The sequence below is a fragment of the Passer montanus genome, unplaced genomic scaffold (assembly GCF_014805655.1).
Source record: "Passer montanus isolate IOZ18808 unplaced genomic scaffold, ASM1480565v1 scaffold44, whole genome shotgun sequence".
Taxonomy (NCBI): Eukaryota; Metazoa; Chordata; class Aves; order Passeriformes; family Passeridae; genus Passer; species Passer montanus.
In genome coordinates this window covers 4093581-4105511 of record NW_024369262.1, presented here as the reverse complement: position 1 = coordinate 4105511, position 11931 = coordinate 4093581, and the positions used below count along the sequence as shown (strand labels likewise).

Sequence of the window (11931 nt, the reverse complement as noted above, 5' to 3'; positions counted from 1 at the left end):
GAGTGGGACTGGCTCCTTGGGGTGCAGGCTGAGGGCAGGGCTGGGGACACAACAGGGAACACCCACACATGGATCTCACCCTGCCCCAGGTGGCCTTTGCAGCAGAATAAAGGTTTTATTCAGCAAGGGTCAAGGGCAGCTCTCAGTTACAAATTTGGAGGTAAAAGACTATCCATAAACTAACAAACCCCTAAAATTCAGATACAGAGGAGGTGGCTGTGGCTGCTCTGCCACTCTGGCCAAGCATGCCCTAGACCTGGGACTCCAGTTGCAGCAGTGCCCCTGTCTTTGCCCCAGTAACCCCAAATACAGCAGCACAACAGTCCCTGGCACTTCTCAGGTCCTTGGGACAGCATGGCCACAGCTCAGGTGGATTTTGCCACACCTTGGATGGCTAAAGGTGGTTTCCCTGCAAGGAGCATCACCCATTTGGTGATGAGGCCCTTCGAGGATGAGATGCTGCAGGTTCTTCGAGGCTCCTTTCCTCTGCTCTGGGGACAACCAGCCCGGACTGTCCCCTGCAGTGAGACCCTCATTTCCCAGGCTTATCGCTGTGATGAGCAGCTTCCTCTGGGGATCAGGTGAGGTGTTACAGAGATAACAGGCTCAGTAACGACTGGCTTTGTTTAGATACCCTTGTGACAAACACTCCCACGTTCCCAGGAGTTTTTAGAGGAGCTACTGTTTACAAAGCAGGGTGGATGCTGTTTCCTTCCCTCTGCCACTCACTGCTCAGGCATGATCCACTGACTAGGTCTGGATAGATTCCTGTTTCAGCAGGAGCTGGAGCCTTTAACTTGGGGTGTCTCTGCTTTGGGTGCACTTTTTTTGTCTTCTACCTCTTCAGTGTATTGGCTACCTTGGAAGAAATGAAATTGCAGCAAGGAAAAGTTCAGCAGTAGGAGCAAGCAGTGGGTCCAAGGGCTGGCTGCCCATCACCCCTCTCAGTGGGGGCACAACACCTGGAAAGGCACAGAAACAGGGATGAGTCCTCCAGGGAGGGAGCAGAGCTCAGAGGAACGGGGTGGTGAAGGGTTAGGAGGGGCTCAGGGGACAGAGCAGGGGCAGCAGAGCCCCAGACTCACCTTTGCCACCACGGCTTTCACAGCGGCCAGCAGGGTCGAGATGAACCGTCCCACTCTGCTCCTGTTACACTGCTTCTGCAGGAACAGCTTGGCCAAATGCATCAGCTCCACACTGCCAGGTGGGTACCTCAGCCTGTTCACAACCTCCCACTTGAGGTCCTTGATGAGGCAGGCCCGGTGGTGGGAGAAGGTCTGGAAGCTGTGCCTGCCGTGGTAGGCGCCCATCCCGCTGTGGCCTGAGGGACACAGCCAGGCAGCTCACACCAGGCACACCTGAGCTTCCCAAACTCATTTGGCAGCCCCCAGGGCACAGGGAAAGCTTGGTCATGCTCCTTCTCAGGGCCAAGGAGCAGAGAGCAGCTTTTTTAACTTGGCAGAAATCAGCGAGGACCCGCCTTGAGCTGCTTGTGTGAACCCACCCTTAAAAAGTTAATGAGAGACACCAATTATCACCTCCCAGGGCCGGCCTTGCTTTTCCCACAGAATTTTCATAGGGGTTAGGGACAGGAGGAGCTGAGCCTATGATTTCAAGGAGTTGGACACGAGGAGGACACTTAGCAACACCCAAGACCTCAGCCCTGTCCCCACAGCCAGGTGACCTCTGCCACAGGAGCCTGACAGCAGCTGTGGAATCTCAACATGGACAAATTCACCCCACACCCCAGCACAGGAGAACCTTGTGTGAGCTAGGGGGTTTTCCTCCCTCACTGAGAGGCCTAACAACCAAAACACCAATGAGCCTTTTTACAAAGCAACCCGCCCCAGAAAATGGCACTAACGGGAAATGCAGCTGGCATTGCCAAACGGGCAGACAGCTCCTGGGTGGGGTCAGAGGCTGCTGCTGAGCCAGTGCAGGTGTGTGGGCTGGAGCAGGGACTCACCCACACCGCCGAAGGGCAGCTCTGGGAGCACGGAGTGCATGATGACATCGTTGGCTGTCATGCCACCGCTGGAGGTCTCTGCTATCACCCGTCTGATCAGCTACACACGGCGGCACAGACAAATCAGAGAGGCTGGGTGTGCTGGCCCAGAGATGTCCCTGTGCCCCGCTGCTGAGGCCCCATTGAGGGTGCAAGAACCTGACCTGCAGGCGACAGCCAGGTCACAGTCCTTGTCGATGTAGCAGGGGCTCTTCCCCCCCAGCTCCAGCGTGACAGGGGTCAGGTGCTTGGCAGCTGCTGCCATCACAATTTTGCCCACTGCAGTGTTGCCCGTGTAGAGGATGTGATCAAATCTCTGGGTCAGCAGCTCGGTTGTCTCAGGAACTCCTCCAGTGACCACAGTGTACAGATCCTGCAGGGCAGGGATGTCAGGGTCACCCCAACCCATCTCATCACTGTGGCACAGAGAAATGTGGGGACCAACCTGGGGCCACACTCACCTTGTCCAGGTACCGTGGCAGGAGCTCAGCCACCAGCCGAGCCGTGTTCTCGCTGACCTCCGACGGCTTCACCACCACGGCATTGCCTGCAGGGACACACAGCATGGACACTGAGCCCCAATCCCCTCCCCACACCCAGCCACCACCCCAGCAGGGCCCTGCAGGGTCCCCACCTGCTGCGATGGCCCCGATCAGGGGCTGCATCACCAGTGCAAAGGGGTAGTTCCAGGCCCCGATGACCAGCACCACGCCCAGGGGCTCGTAGCCGATGTAGGCCTCGTCCCTCAGGGTCAGCAGGTCCTTTTTGACAGGATGAGGGGCTGCCCAGGACGGCAGCTTCTCCATGGTGAGGGCCAGCTCACTCAGCACGCCCAGGATCTCTTGGGTGTAGGCATTGGGCCCACTCTGTAACAACAGGGAGTTTAGGGAAGGGATGGCAAAGGCACCCACCTCCCACAGCCACCATGGCACCCTGGGGAGTCAGAGTCATGCAATTCCGCGGTGGGGGACACGACAAAAACCATTTTTCACTGCAGAGGCAGCCCTTGGCCTTCCTGCTTTGCTCAGGGCCGACCACTGTCCCTGCACAGCAAAAGGGAGGGACCCCCTGACAACACACACCTTGTTCAGGTCGGCCTTGAGGGCTGCCATGATCTCCTTCTCCTTCTCCTTCACCATCCTCTCCAGGGCCTTCAGCTGCTGGATCCTGAACTCCAGCGGGCGGCTCCGGCCCGACCTGAAGGCGGCCCTGGCCCGCCCCACGATCTGCTGCATCTTCTCCATGGCTGCTCAGCGCTGAGGAGACACCGGCGGCCCCAGCTCAGCACAGGGCCATGGAGGGCTGCAGAACCCTGGGAACACCTCCATGAGTGTCCCACCCCGAGCATGGCTGGGGGATGTTGTCCTTCTTGAGGGGTTCCCACTCTCAAGCTGAGTGCTGAGGGCTCACAGCGCCCAAGCCCTGTTCCACCGGCACAGGGCACCTCTCAGAGCCATCTGGGGTTTGCTGATTGATAATCTTCTGAGGGTGCTTTCTCCAAGTCTCAAACCCACCAGCCACTCCACCCTCTGCTCACAGGGTGTTCCCAAGGAGCCAAAACACAGAGATGACCGTGGCCTGGGTGGGCAGCCAGCTGCATGCCCAGATCTGGCCTGCACCCATCTTCCCCATAACCCTGAGGCCCTCACATATCTTCACAGAAAAACAACAAAACTGCAGATATTTCACCCTGCTTCCCAGGAGCAGCATTTCACCCTTTAGTCAGGACCAGAGATCTGGTCCTTCTTCCCTGCCCAACCAACCAAGACACCAAGATCCCCTTACGACGATTAAATCCTGCCCTTCCCAACCCACTGCCACAGCTGCGTGACACAGCCTGAGAAAGCAAGTGACTCATTTAAAAACGAAGGAAAAAAAGCAAGTTACCTTCAGAGAAGCTTCTCTCTCCACCAGCCTCCTGTGGCGAGTGCAAGCAGGCACAAGCCCTTCCCCTGCCATGGCCAGGGGTGATCTCCTCCCACGGGAGAGCTGGCCCTGGCCCAGGGCTCTTGCTGGGTGTGAGATGCCCTTTACCCAACCCTGTCCTGGGCTGTGGTGCCCTGGCTGGCTGCTCCCAGCCAGGGCAGTGACTCAGCCCTGGCGTGGGATGGCAGAGACCACGTGGCTTTGCCCACGCTGGCCCACGTGCCACAGCTGCTGTCGGGATCTAAAAGACCCCAAGCAGGCAGGTGGCAGGAAATCCAGCATGGATCTGAGAGGGGGAAACAGCCAAGCTCCCTGCCTGCCTCCAGGAGCATTTTCAGTGCCCAACACAGGTGCCAGGGACACCTCACAACACCTGTGTGCCATTCAGCCAAGCCATGGCCAGAGCTGGGACCAGCAGAGCAGGATTCCTCAGGAGACTGCAAGGACTTACCACACTCGGTGTGTTATTTAAATTCTCAGTGTTTATTTAGTGGCTTGCAAAGTGTATCATCAAAAAGGCTTAGCACATGGATTTTCACCAGACATGAAGAAATCCCACTTATTGCACAGTAAATATAATTTTCTATTCTCTATTAATTGCATTTAGTAATAATTTTTCAGTTTAACATTAATAGTTCTAAGGCTCTTTCACCTTCAATTCCTTCAGCATCCTTCCCCCAAGCTAGAACAAGCCCCACATAGTGCCCCAGTGCAAGATTACAGAATTCTGAGAAGCTCAAACACGAAGGAGCACACACACCTTTCAGTAATTGTTTTCTCTTGGAGGAACCTGACCAGTAACACTTTGTACTGGCTTTGGCTGGGATTAAGTTAATTTTTGTGTTAAGTTTCTTCATAGAAGGATGGTGATGTTTTGGGTTTGTGACATTGGGAGTTCTGCTGTTTGTCTTCCCAAGTCACCACCAGGTGTGATGACACCCTGCTCTCCTGGGGATGGCTGAACACCTGCCTGATGAGGGGAATTAATGAACAAATTCCTTAATTTGCTTTGATCTGCCTGCAAGCCCAGTTTTCACTTCACCTATTAAACTATTTCTATCTCAACATACAAATTTTCTCACTTTCTTCCAATTCTCTTTCTCATCCCCCAGGGAAAAAGCAAGTGGCTGTGTGGGACTGGGCTAATCCACGAGGTATTTGTAATTTCTACTTCTCTGAACAGGCCTGGGAGTTCTTTTGCTCCAACATGAGACACTTATCAGCACAATACAGGCAGCACAGGCATCACCTTTGGAATTTTCTAACTGCTAAATAACTGTTAAAGGCACATGATGAAACACAGAACCCAGCAAGCAGCCCCTGACCAGCTGGGGATGATTCTGGATTGCAGAGATGTGAGAATGTTTCACCTCAATTAAATGGCAAGGGGAACGTCACTTGGGTTTGTTCACAGCCACCACTCTTGGCCAAATGCATCGGGCAGCACAGGCTTGTCACCAAGAGGTTGTGTGTTCAGAACATCCCCAAAACTGCAGGGAAAACACCATCAACCCAAGGATTGCTGAAACTTCAGCTCCTGTTGGTCAGTGAAGGAAGGTGAGTGGCTTGGTGCAGGACACTGTGTGTCCCTGGAAGCTCTGCATGGCACGGGGTGGAGGTAGGGACTGGAACTCCTTGCTCTGCAGTCCTTCTTCGGAGAGCTTGTCCCCACTGGTCCCTTTGTTCCAGCATGGCTTTTAAGTAAACAGGAATCTGAGCCTTCTCGTGGTTAGTGCCTCTCTAAGGCTACTCTGTGTGCTCGACAGCTCACTGAAATCACCCAGAACAAAAGAAAAGAATGACTTCCCAGCTTAAGGAAACAGACACAAAGCCAGCACCCAGAGTATGACGTGCACATGGTGCCTTCTCCTCTCTTCATCAGTTAACCACCTGTGAAAGCAAAACACAACACCAAGGTCCTGTGAAGGATCTGCTGAGACAAAACCAATTCCCCTTCTAGAAGAGCCTGAAGCAAAGCCCCTTCAGGCAGGAGGTTCCCCAGCGTGCAGCTCTCCTGCCCCTCAGCATGCACTGGTTATTTCAGATACCAGAGAAAACATCGTGCTCTGGCTCAGCCCCACATTCACTCATCTGTAAAACTTTTCCCAATCTCAAACTAGGTCTACACACAGGAGAAGAAAAAGGCTCCTACCTCACTGTGACAGCAACAGCAGTGCTCTGAAACCTGCTCCTCCTTACCACCCACTGGGCCAGCCCAGCCTCTGCACAGCCAGCACAACCAAGAGGGCTTTTCTCTTCAGCACAGACTGGTGGCTCTGAGAAACCCAAATGATTTCAAGATGCCGTGAGTTTCCCCCCTCATTGCCCTACACAGAGCCTGCCTCCCTGGCTGCTGCCTCGAGGCCTGAGCCAGTTCTTGGCTCTTAGATCTCCTCCTGGGTTATGTGAGCAGGTTGTTTCCCCTGGGATGTTGGGCTCCTGAGTGTCTCCTTGCAGCAGCAGCTACACAGACTGAAGGGCACAGTCCTGATCCAACCTGCCTCCTCCTGTGCCCTCAGGAGCTGCTCCCTCAAGCTCAGTAAAGCCCACTGAGCAGCCAGTGAAGGTACATGCAGTGACTGGTTTGTCAGACATGGACAACCAGCAGTGATCACACTCAGAGATTCAGATCTTGCTCCTCCACCTCAGGAGGCATCCTGAGCCTCCTGCAAGCCTCTGCCTCCTGCAGAGAGGAGAGGACATCCCACCCTTCCGCACTACCCTGCTGGAAACAAGGGAGGAAATGGGAATAATTGAGCTGAGGTCAGACAGGGGCTGCAATGGGCGAGGAGGAACAAGGGATTGTCACAGACCCTGGCTTTGGGACACAGCTTCCCTCCCCAGGGTGCCACGGCACAGACTGCAGCTCTCTGGGCTGTGAGGCAGCTCAAATGCTGCTGAAGGAAGCCCTGGAATGGAAACCATGCCTAACCTGCCCAAAACTACCAACCTCTGCCTCTGGAGGGAGCATCCCACGGGTGTCACCTACCAGGGAAGAGCAACAAGGAGTACAGCAGCCTGGAGATCTCTCCGGGGATATTCCTATTCTACAGAGAGCTTGCAAGAGTGAGAGGGTAAGAATTTAATGTGGGACAGATATTACAAATCTCAAGACAGAAAAAGAGGCCAGGCTTTACAAAAGGGCTGCAGTTGCAAAGAACAGATCAGGTAAATTGCACATAGACAGCAAAGACCCAAAACTCACCTTAATCATCACCGCTGCCACAACCCCCAGCAGGGCCAGGACAAAGAGCCCAATTCGGGCCTTGTTAAACCTCTTCAGGAGGAAGAACTTGGCCCAGTCCACCTTCTTCTGGCTGCCAGGTGGGTACCGCATTTTGTTGGTGCTCTCCATCTTGAGGTCCTTGATCAGGCAGGCGCGGCGGTGGGAGAAGGTCTCGAAGCTGTGCTTGCCGTGGTAGGCGCCCATCCCGCTGTGCCCTGAGGGACACAGCCAGGCAGCTCACTCCTCAGGCTCAGCCAGACTAAACTCTGCCCACCCGAGGACAACTGAGCCTTCCCCTGCAGCACTTCTCAGTCTCTGTGATGTCCATCTGTACTCAACCTTCTTCTTCCTCACCTCATTCACACCAGTCACTCTGATTGCAGCTAATGGTTTTAGTGCACCTTTTCCAGAAGGCTGCACTAAATGCTTCAGCCTTTCCAAAAATACACCCAAAGGTGTTTCCCTCCTGGCTCCTGTCCTACTGCACTCACAGAAATTATAATTAGTATCGAGATGTGCTGCACAGAGACTCTTGAGCTGTAGGAGGCTCAGGGATACCCAGACACAAACCATGAGTTGTTGTTCTCTGGGGCACAATGTGTACTAAGTCCCTACTCTTAAAGAGCTCCAGTAACTTACCAACACCACCAAAAGGCAAAGTTGACAGGAAGAAATGCATAATGACATCATTTCCAGTCACACCACCACTGGAGGTTTCTGAGATGACTCTCTTGATTAACTAGAAAAAAACACAAAACAAAATATTAAAAAGGGTGAAAGAAGAGACCAGACCATGTAACTAAGCATTCTGGGAAGGGAGGTACATTTCAACAATGTACAGCTGCTCTGGCACAGCCCAGACCCACCTGCTTGTTGTTGGAGAAGACATACAGAGCAAGAGGCTTCTCCCGAAGGTTGATGAACTCAATGGCTTCCTCCACGCTCTTCACAGTCACAATGGGCAGCACTGGTCCAAAGATTTCCTCCTCCATCACCTTTGACTCCGGGGAAACATCCGTGAGGATGGTTGGTGCTGAGGCAAATGGCAGAATGAGAGAACAGCATGAGCAGGACACAGACCTGGCCCAACACAGCCCAGGGAAGGCACAGACAAACAGACCCCACAAAGCACCCACCACCACCTCCCCTCCACAGCAGCTGCCAGGAGCACCTATGAAGCAGGAGGCCTCATCAGTCTCTCCCCCATGAGCAATTTTCTGCCCTTCCAGCAGGCTCTTGACCCTCTTGAAGTGACGCTGGTTGATGATCCTTTCATAATCTGGAGAAGACTTCACGTCCTCCCCATAGAATTCCTGACAAAGGGAACAGCAGAAACAAAAGTGCTCAGCACACCTTCCAACAGCCACAGCTCCTGGAAATGACAGCTGGGACAATGTCCACAGCACGAGGGACTCCCCCCTCACCTTCAGAGTGGCCTTGATGTTCTCCACCACCTTGCCCTGGATGGATGGGTCGCACAGGATGTAGTCTGGGGCGATGCAGGTTTGCCCACAGTTCATGTACTTGCCCCACGTGATCCGCCTGTGACAAGGCACAAAGGGACATGCTTGCCCCATGGTCAGTCCCTTCCTCACCCCTCAGCCCAGCTCCCCCCCCCTGAGCTGGGCATGCTGGCCCAGACATGTCCCTGTACCCCACTGCTGAGGCCCCACTGAGGGTGCAAGAATCTGACCTGCAGGCGACAGCCAGGTCACAGTCCTTGTCGATGTAGCAGGGGCTCTTCCCCCCAAGCTCCAGGGTGACAGGGGTCAGGTGCTTGGCAGCTGCTGCCATCACAATTTTGCCCACTGCAGTGTTGCCCGTGTAGAGGATGTGATCAAATCTCTGGGTCAGCAGCTCGGTTGTCTCAGGAACTCCTCCAGTGACCACAGGGTACAGATCCTGCAGGGCAAACAAGGGCCTGAGAGTTACCTTGATTCAAAGCACATCAAGACAGCAGCTCTGCACGTGGCAGAGGGCAGACTTATTTGTGGCCTACTTCATGGCAGGGACAAAATATAGTGGTACCAGAGATATGCTCTGCTCCTTCCCTGAAATGAAGATTCGTTTCCCACTTTGTGCCACATGAACTGAAAGAAATGAAGGCTGAGGCCAGGGCTGAGTCTGGCTGTGGAGCTGCTCCCACACAGGAAGAATCAGGGCACATATGACTGTCAGGCTCTCCCAAGGGCTGCCTCCTTCCCCTGCTCCTGCCTCCCACCTGGAGAAGGCGCTAATTCCCTGGAGCAAACTCCACAGGGCCCTGCGCACTGACAGCAAGAGCCTGTCTCTGTGACACAGTGCAAGGGATGACAAACTGCCAGGCAAGAGGAGGAGGAACAACACCTCCTCCTATGAGTGCAGTTCAGCAGGACACGAAAACCCAGGACATGTTGCCATGGAACACACAGTGCCCAATTCTCAGGAAGAGCCAGGCACCACCAGCATCCCACACAACCTGTGCTGACCTAAGGGTATCCCCAGCACAGCTCCAAAAGAGCAGCTCCTGCAGTGGGAAGTACACACACACCTCTCCATATGGTCATGGGTGTCAGAAAGGCAGTCACACTGCAGCAGCGTTATGTAAGCTCATACACAAACACAGGGAGAATTTGTCAATGTACCTTTGGACTCTTAACAGTAACTCAACCCTTTCTGTGCCTCCTGCTTATGCTCCTTTGAAGGGAGCAGGCAATGGATTTGGCTGGAACCTGCAGGAGCCCTTTGGAAGCAGGACAGATCCAGACAGTCACGTCAGGCAAGGGGCCACACTCACCTTGTCCAGGTACTGCGGGAGCAGCTCAGCCACCAGCCGAGCCGTGTTCTCGCTGACCTCCGACGGCTTCACCACCACGGCATTGCCTGCAGGGACACACAGCATGGACACTGAGCCCCAATCCCCTCCCCACACCCAGCCACCACCCCAGCAGGGCCCTGCAGGGTCCCCACCTGCTGCGATGGCCCCGATCAGGGGCTGCATCACCAGCACAAAGGGGTAGTTCCAGGCCCCGATGACCAGCACCACGCCCAGGGGCTCGTAGCCGATGTAGGCCTCGTCCCTCATGGTCAGCAGGTTCTTCTTCACGGGCTGAGGGGCTGCCCAGGACGGCAGCTTCTCCATGGTGAGGGCCAGCTCACTCAGCACGCCCAGGATTTCATGGCTGTAGGCATTGTGCCCACACTGAAACAAGAGGGAGTTTGGGGAAGGGATGGCAAAGGCACCCACCTCCCACAGCCACCATCACAGGCCTGCTGCTTCAGGGTGTCTGTCACTGGCAGTGACAAGGGATCCCTGGACAAAGACGGCTATTGTGGGTGTGTGAGGCAGAACCCAAAACCTGACTTTATTGCCTTTACAGTCCTGCCTTAGACTAACTCCTCAGAAATGGTGGCAGCAGACCTTTGCAGGCCACACTGGGACAAGGCCAAGGGGAACAAGGGCAAAAGTCATTTAGCACATCAAAGGCAGCCCCTGCCCTTCCCACCTTCCCCTCAGGGCCCACCACTGTCCCTGCACAGCAAAAGGGAGAAACACCCCGACCCAGACCTTGTTCAGATCCGCCTTGAGGGCTGCCAGGATCTCCTTCTCCTTCTCCTGCACCATCCTCTCCAGGGCCTTCAGCTGCTGGATCCTGAACTCCAGCGGGCGGCTCCGGCCCGACCTGAAGGCGGCCCTGGCCCGCCCCACGATCTGCTGCATCTTCTCCATGGCTGCTCAGCGCTGAGGAGACAGCGGCGGCCCCAGCTCAGCGCGGGCCCCACAGCCCGGCTCGTCCCCACACGCACCGGGCGCCCTCCCGCCGCTCCCCCGGCCCCCTCGCCAGGCAGCCAGCCTCGTCCCCAGTTCCGCCGCATCTCCCCGAAGCCTTACGTAACTGCCGAGTTAGAAAAGTTTGAGAAGCAGCGCAGGGCGTTGGTGGCAGCGCGGGGATGCCGCTGAGGGAGCGGGGGCTGCTCCGGGCGGGGCGCAGCGACACCCGGAGGGGAGCCGGCGGGATGGGGACCCCCTCTATCCCCCGGGGACCCCCGAGCGATCCCGGCGCTGAGGCAACAGCAACCGCGGCAGTGACTGCGGCAGAGCCGCCGGTTCTCCCCCGGCCGGTGCCCTCCGCCCCGGGCAGGACCCTCCGCCCCCGCGCCCCGCCGCCCACCGGGGTCGCCGCCGCCGCCGCCGCTTCCTCTTTCCGCTCACATGACGGAAGCGGAACGGGCGAGGCCGCGGGGCAGCCGCTCCCCCTCGCTGCCCGGTGGTCCCGGGGGAGAGAGGAGGAGGAGGAGGAGGAAGCGGGGTGGGGTGAAGGACGTGTCCCCGCCGTGCCGCCGCTACCTTGGCCCGCGCTCGGGGATGCTCCTGCCGCGCTCCGCCGGTGGCAGCGGCTCTGGCGCTGGTTGTGAAACGCTGCCGGGGCGTGGGGCTGCCCCGGGCGCGGAGGGCAGAGTCCCTGCGGAGCCTGATCGGGGCAGGGAGCGGAGCCCTGGAGCGGCCCTGCTCTGCCCTGCCACGGAGGGCGAGCAAAGCCGGGCTGGGGCTGCTTTGGGGCAGGCAGGGAGAGCCCGGCAGTTCGGTCCGGTTAACCTTGATACAGCCGTGGTGTGGGAAGGGAGCCAGAAAAAACGCGGAGAAAGGAGCTCGGGGAAGGCTGGGCACATTCCGGTTAAAAATAGACCTGCCACAGCTCGTTCTAGGAAAAGCACGGTGATTTATTTAAAAATTGTGTGCGGGTTGTTACACACTGCCTCTCGTGACACGATTTGCCCAGAGCCTTTACTGCTA

At 56.2% G+C, this 11931-nt stretch overlaps 2 protein-coding genes across 8 annotated transcripts; both read right to left on the bottom strand.

The window, feature by feature from the left end:
- Nucleotides 1-90: 90 nt before the first annotated feature.
- Nucleotides 91-11738, bottom strand: ALDH3A2 (aldehyde dehydrogenase 3 family member A2). Of its 7 annotated transcripts, none has more exons than XM_039720688.1 (12): nt 11485-11738; nt 10705-10878; nt 10107-10338; nt 9934-10019; nt 8851-9059; nt 8582-8699; nt 8329-8470; nt 8024-8190; nt 7797-7896; nt 7137-7372; nt 6084-6207; nt 4394-5821 (listed from the first exon to the last, which is right to left on the bottom strand). In XM_039720688.1, the coding sequence occupies exons 2-11, from the start codon at nt 10864-10866 to the stop codon at nt 6127-6129; spliced, it is 1533 nt and encodes a 510-aa protein (XP_039576622.1). In that variant the 5' UTR covers nt 10867-10878; nt 11485-11738; the 3' UTR covers nt 4394-5821; nt 6084-6126. The 7 variants fall into 7 exon arrangements, with proteins under 7 accessions (XP_039576626.1, XP_039576622.1, XP_039576623.1 ...); XM_039720689.1 differs by lacking the exon at nt 11485-11738 and adding an exon at nt 11309-11443; XM_039720687.1 differs by lacking the exon at nt 11485-11738 and adding an exon at nt 11029-11301.
- Nucleotides 2090-4070, bottom strand: LOC120507694 (aldehyde dehydrogenase family 3 member A2-like). The gene is made up of 6 exons (XM_039720653.1): nt 3893-4070; nt 3088-3261; nt 2640-2871; nt 2467-2552; nt 2145-2378; nt 2090-2098 (listed from the first exon to the last, which is right to left on the bottom strand). The coding sequence occupies exons 2-6, from the start codon at nt 3247-3249 to the stop codon at nt 2090-2092; spliced, it is 723 nt and encodes a 240-aa protein (XP_039576587.1). The 5' UTR covers nt 3250-3261; nt 3893-4070.
- Nucleotides 11739-11931: the final 193 nt, after the last annotated feature.

What these genes read in the sequence shown, in the direction of transcription:
- LOC120507694 (XM_039720653.1), bottom strand. Translation starts at nt 3,249, where the DNA reads ATGGAGAAGATGCAGCAGATCGTGGGGCGGGCCAGGGCCGCCTTCAGG. An exon ending in TCAAGGCCGACCTGAACAAG is followed by an intron (nt 2,872 to 3,087) that starts GTGTGTGTTGTC and finishes CTGTTGTTACAG; the next exon opens with AGTGGGCCCAATGCCTACAC. An exon ending in GATCGGGGCCATCGCAGCAG is followed by an intron (nt 2,553 to 2,639) that starts GTGGGGACCCTG and finishes GTGTCCCTGCAG; the next exon opens with GCAATGCCGTGGTGGTGAAG.
- ALDH3A2 (XM_039720688.1), bottom strand. Translation starts at nt 10,866, where the DNA reads ATGGAGAAGATGCAGCAGATCGTGGGGCGGGCCAGGGCCGCCTTCAGG. An exon ending in TCCCGCAGTACCTGGACAAG is followed by an intron (nt 9,060 to 9,933) that starts GTGAGTGTGGCC and finishes TTTGCCCTGCAG; the next exon opens with GATCTGTACCCTGTGGTCAC. An exon ending in TCTTCTCCAACAACAAGCAG is followed by an intron (nt 7,897 to 8,023) that starts GTGGGTCTGGGC and finishes GTTTTTTTCTAG; the next exon opens with TTAATCAAGAGAGTCATCTC.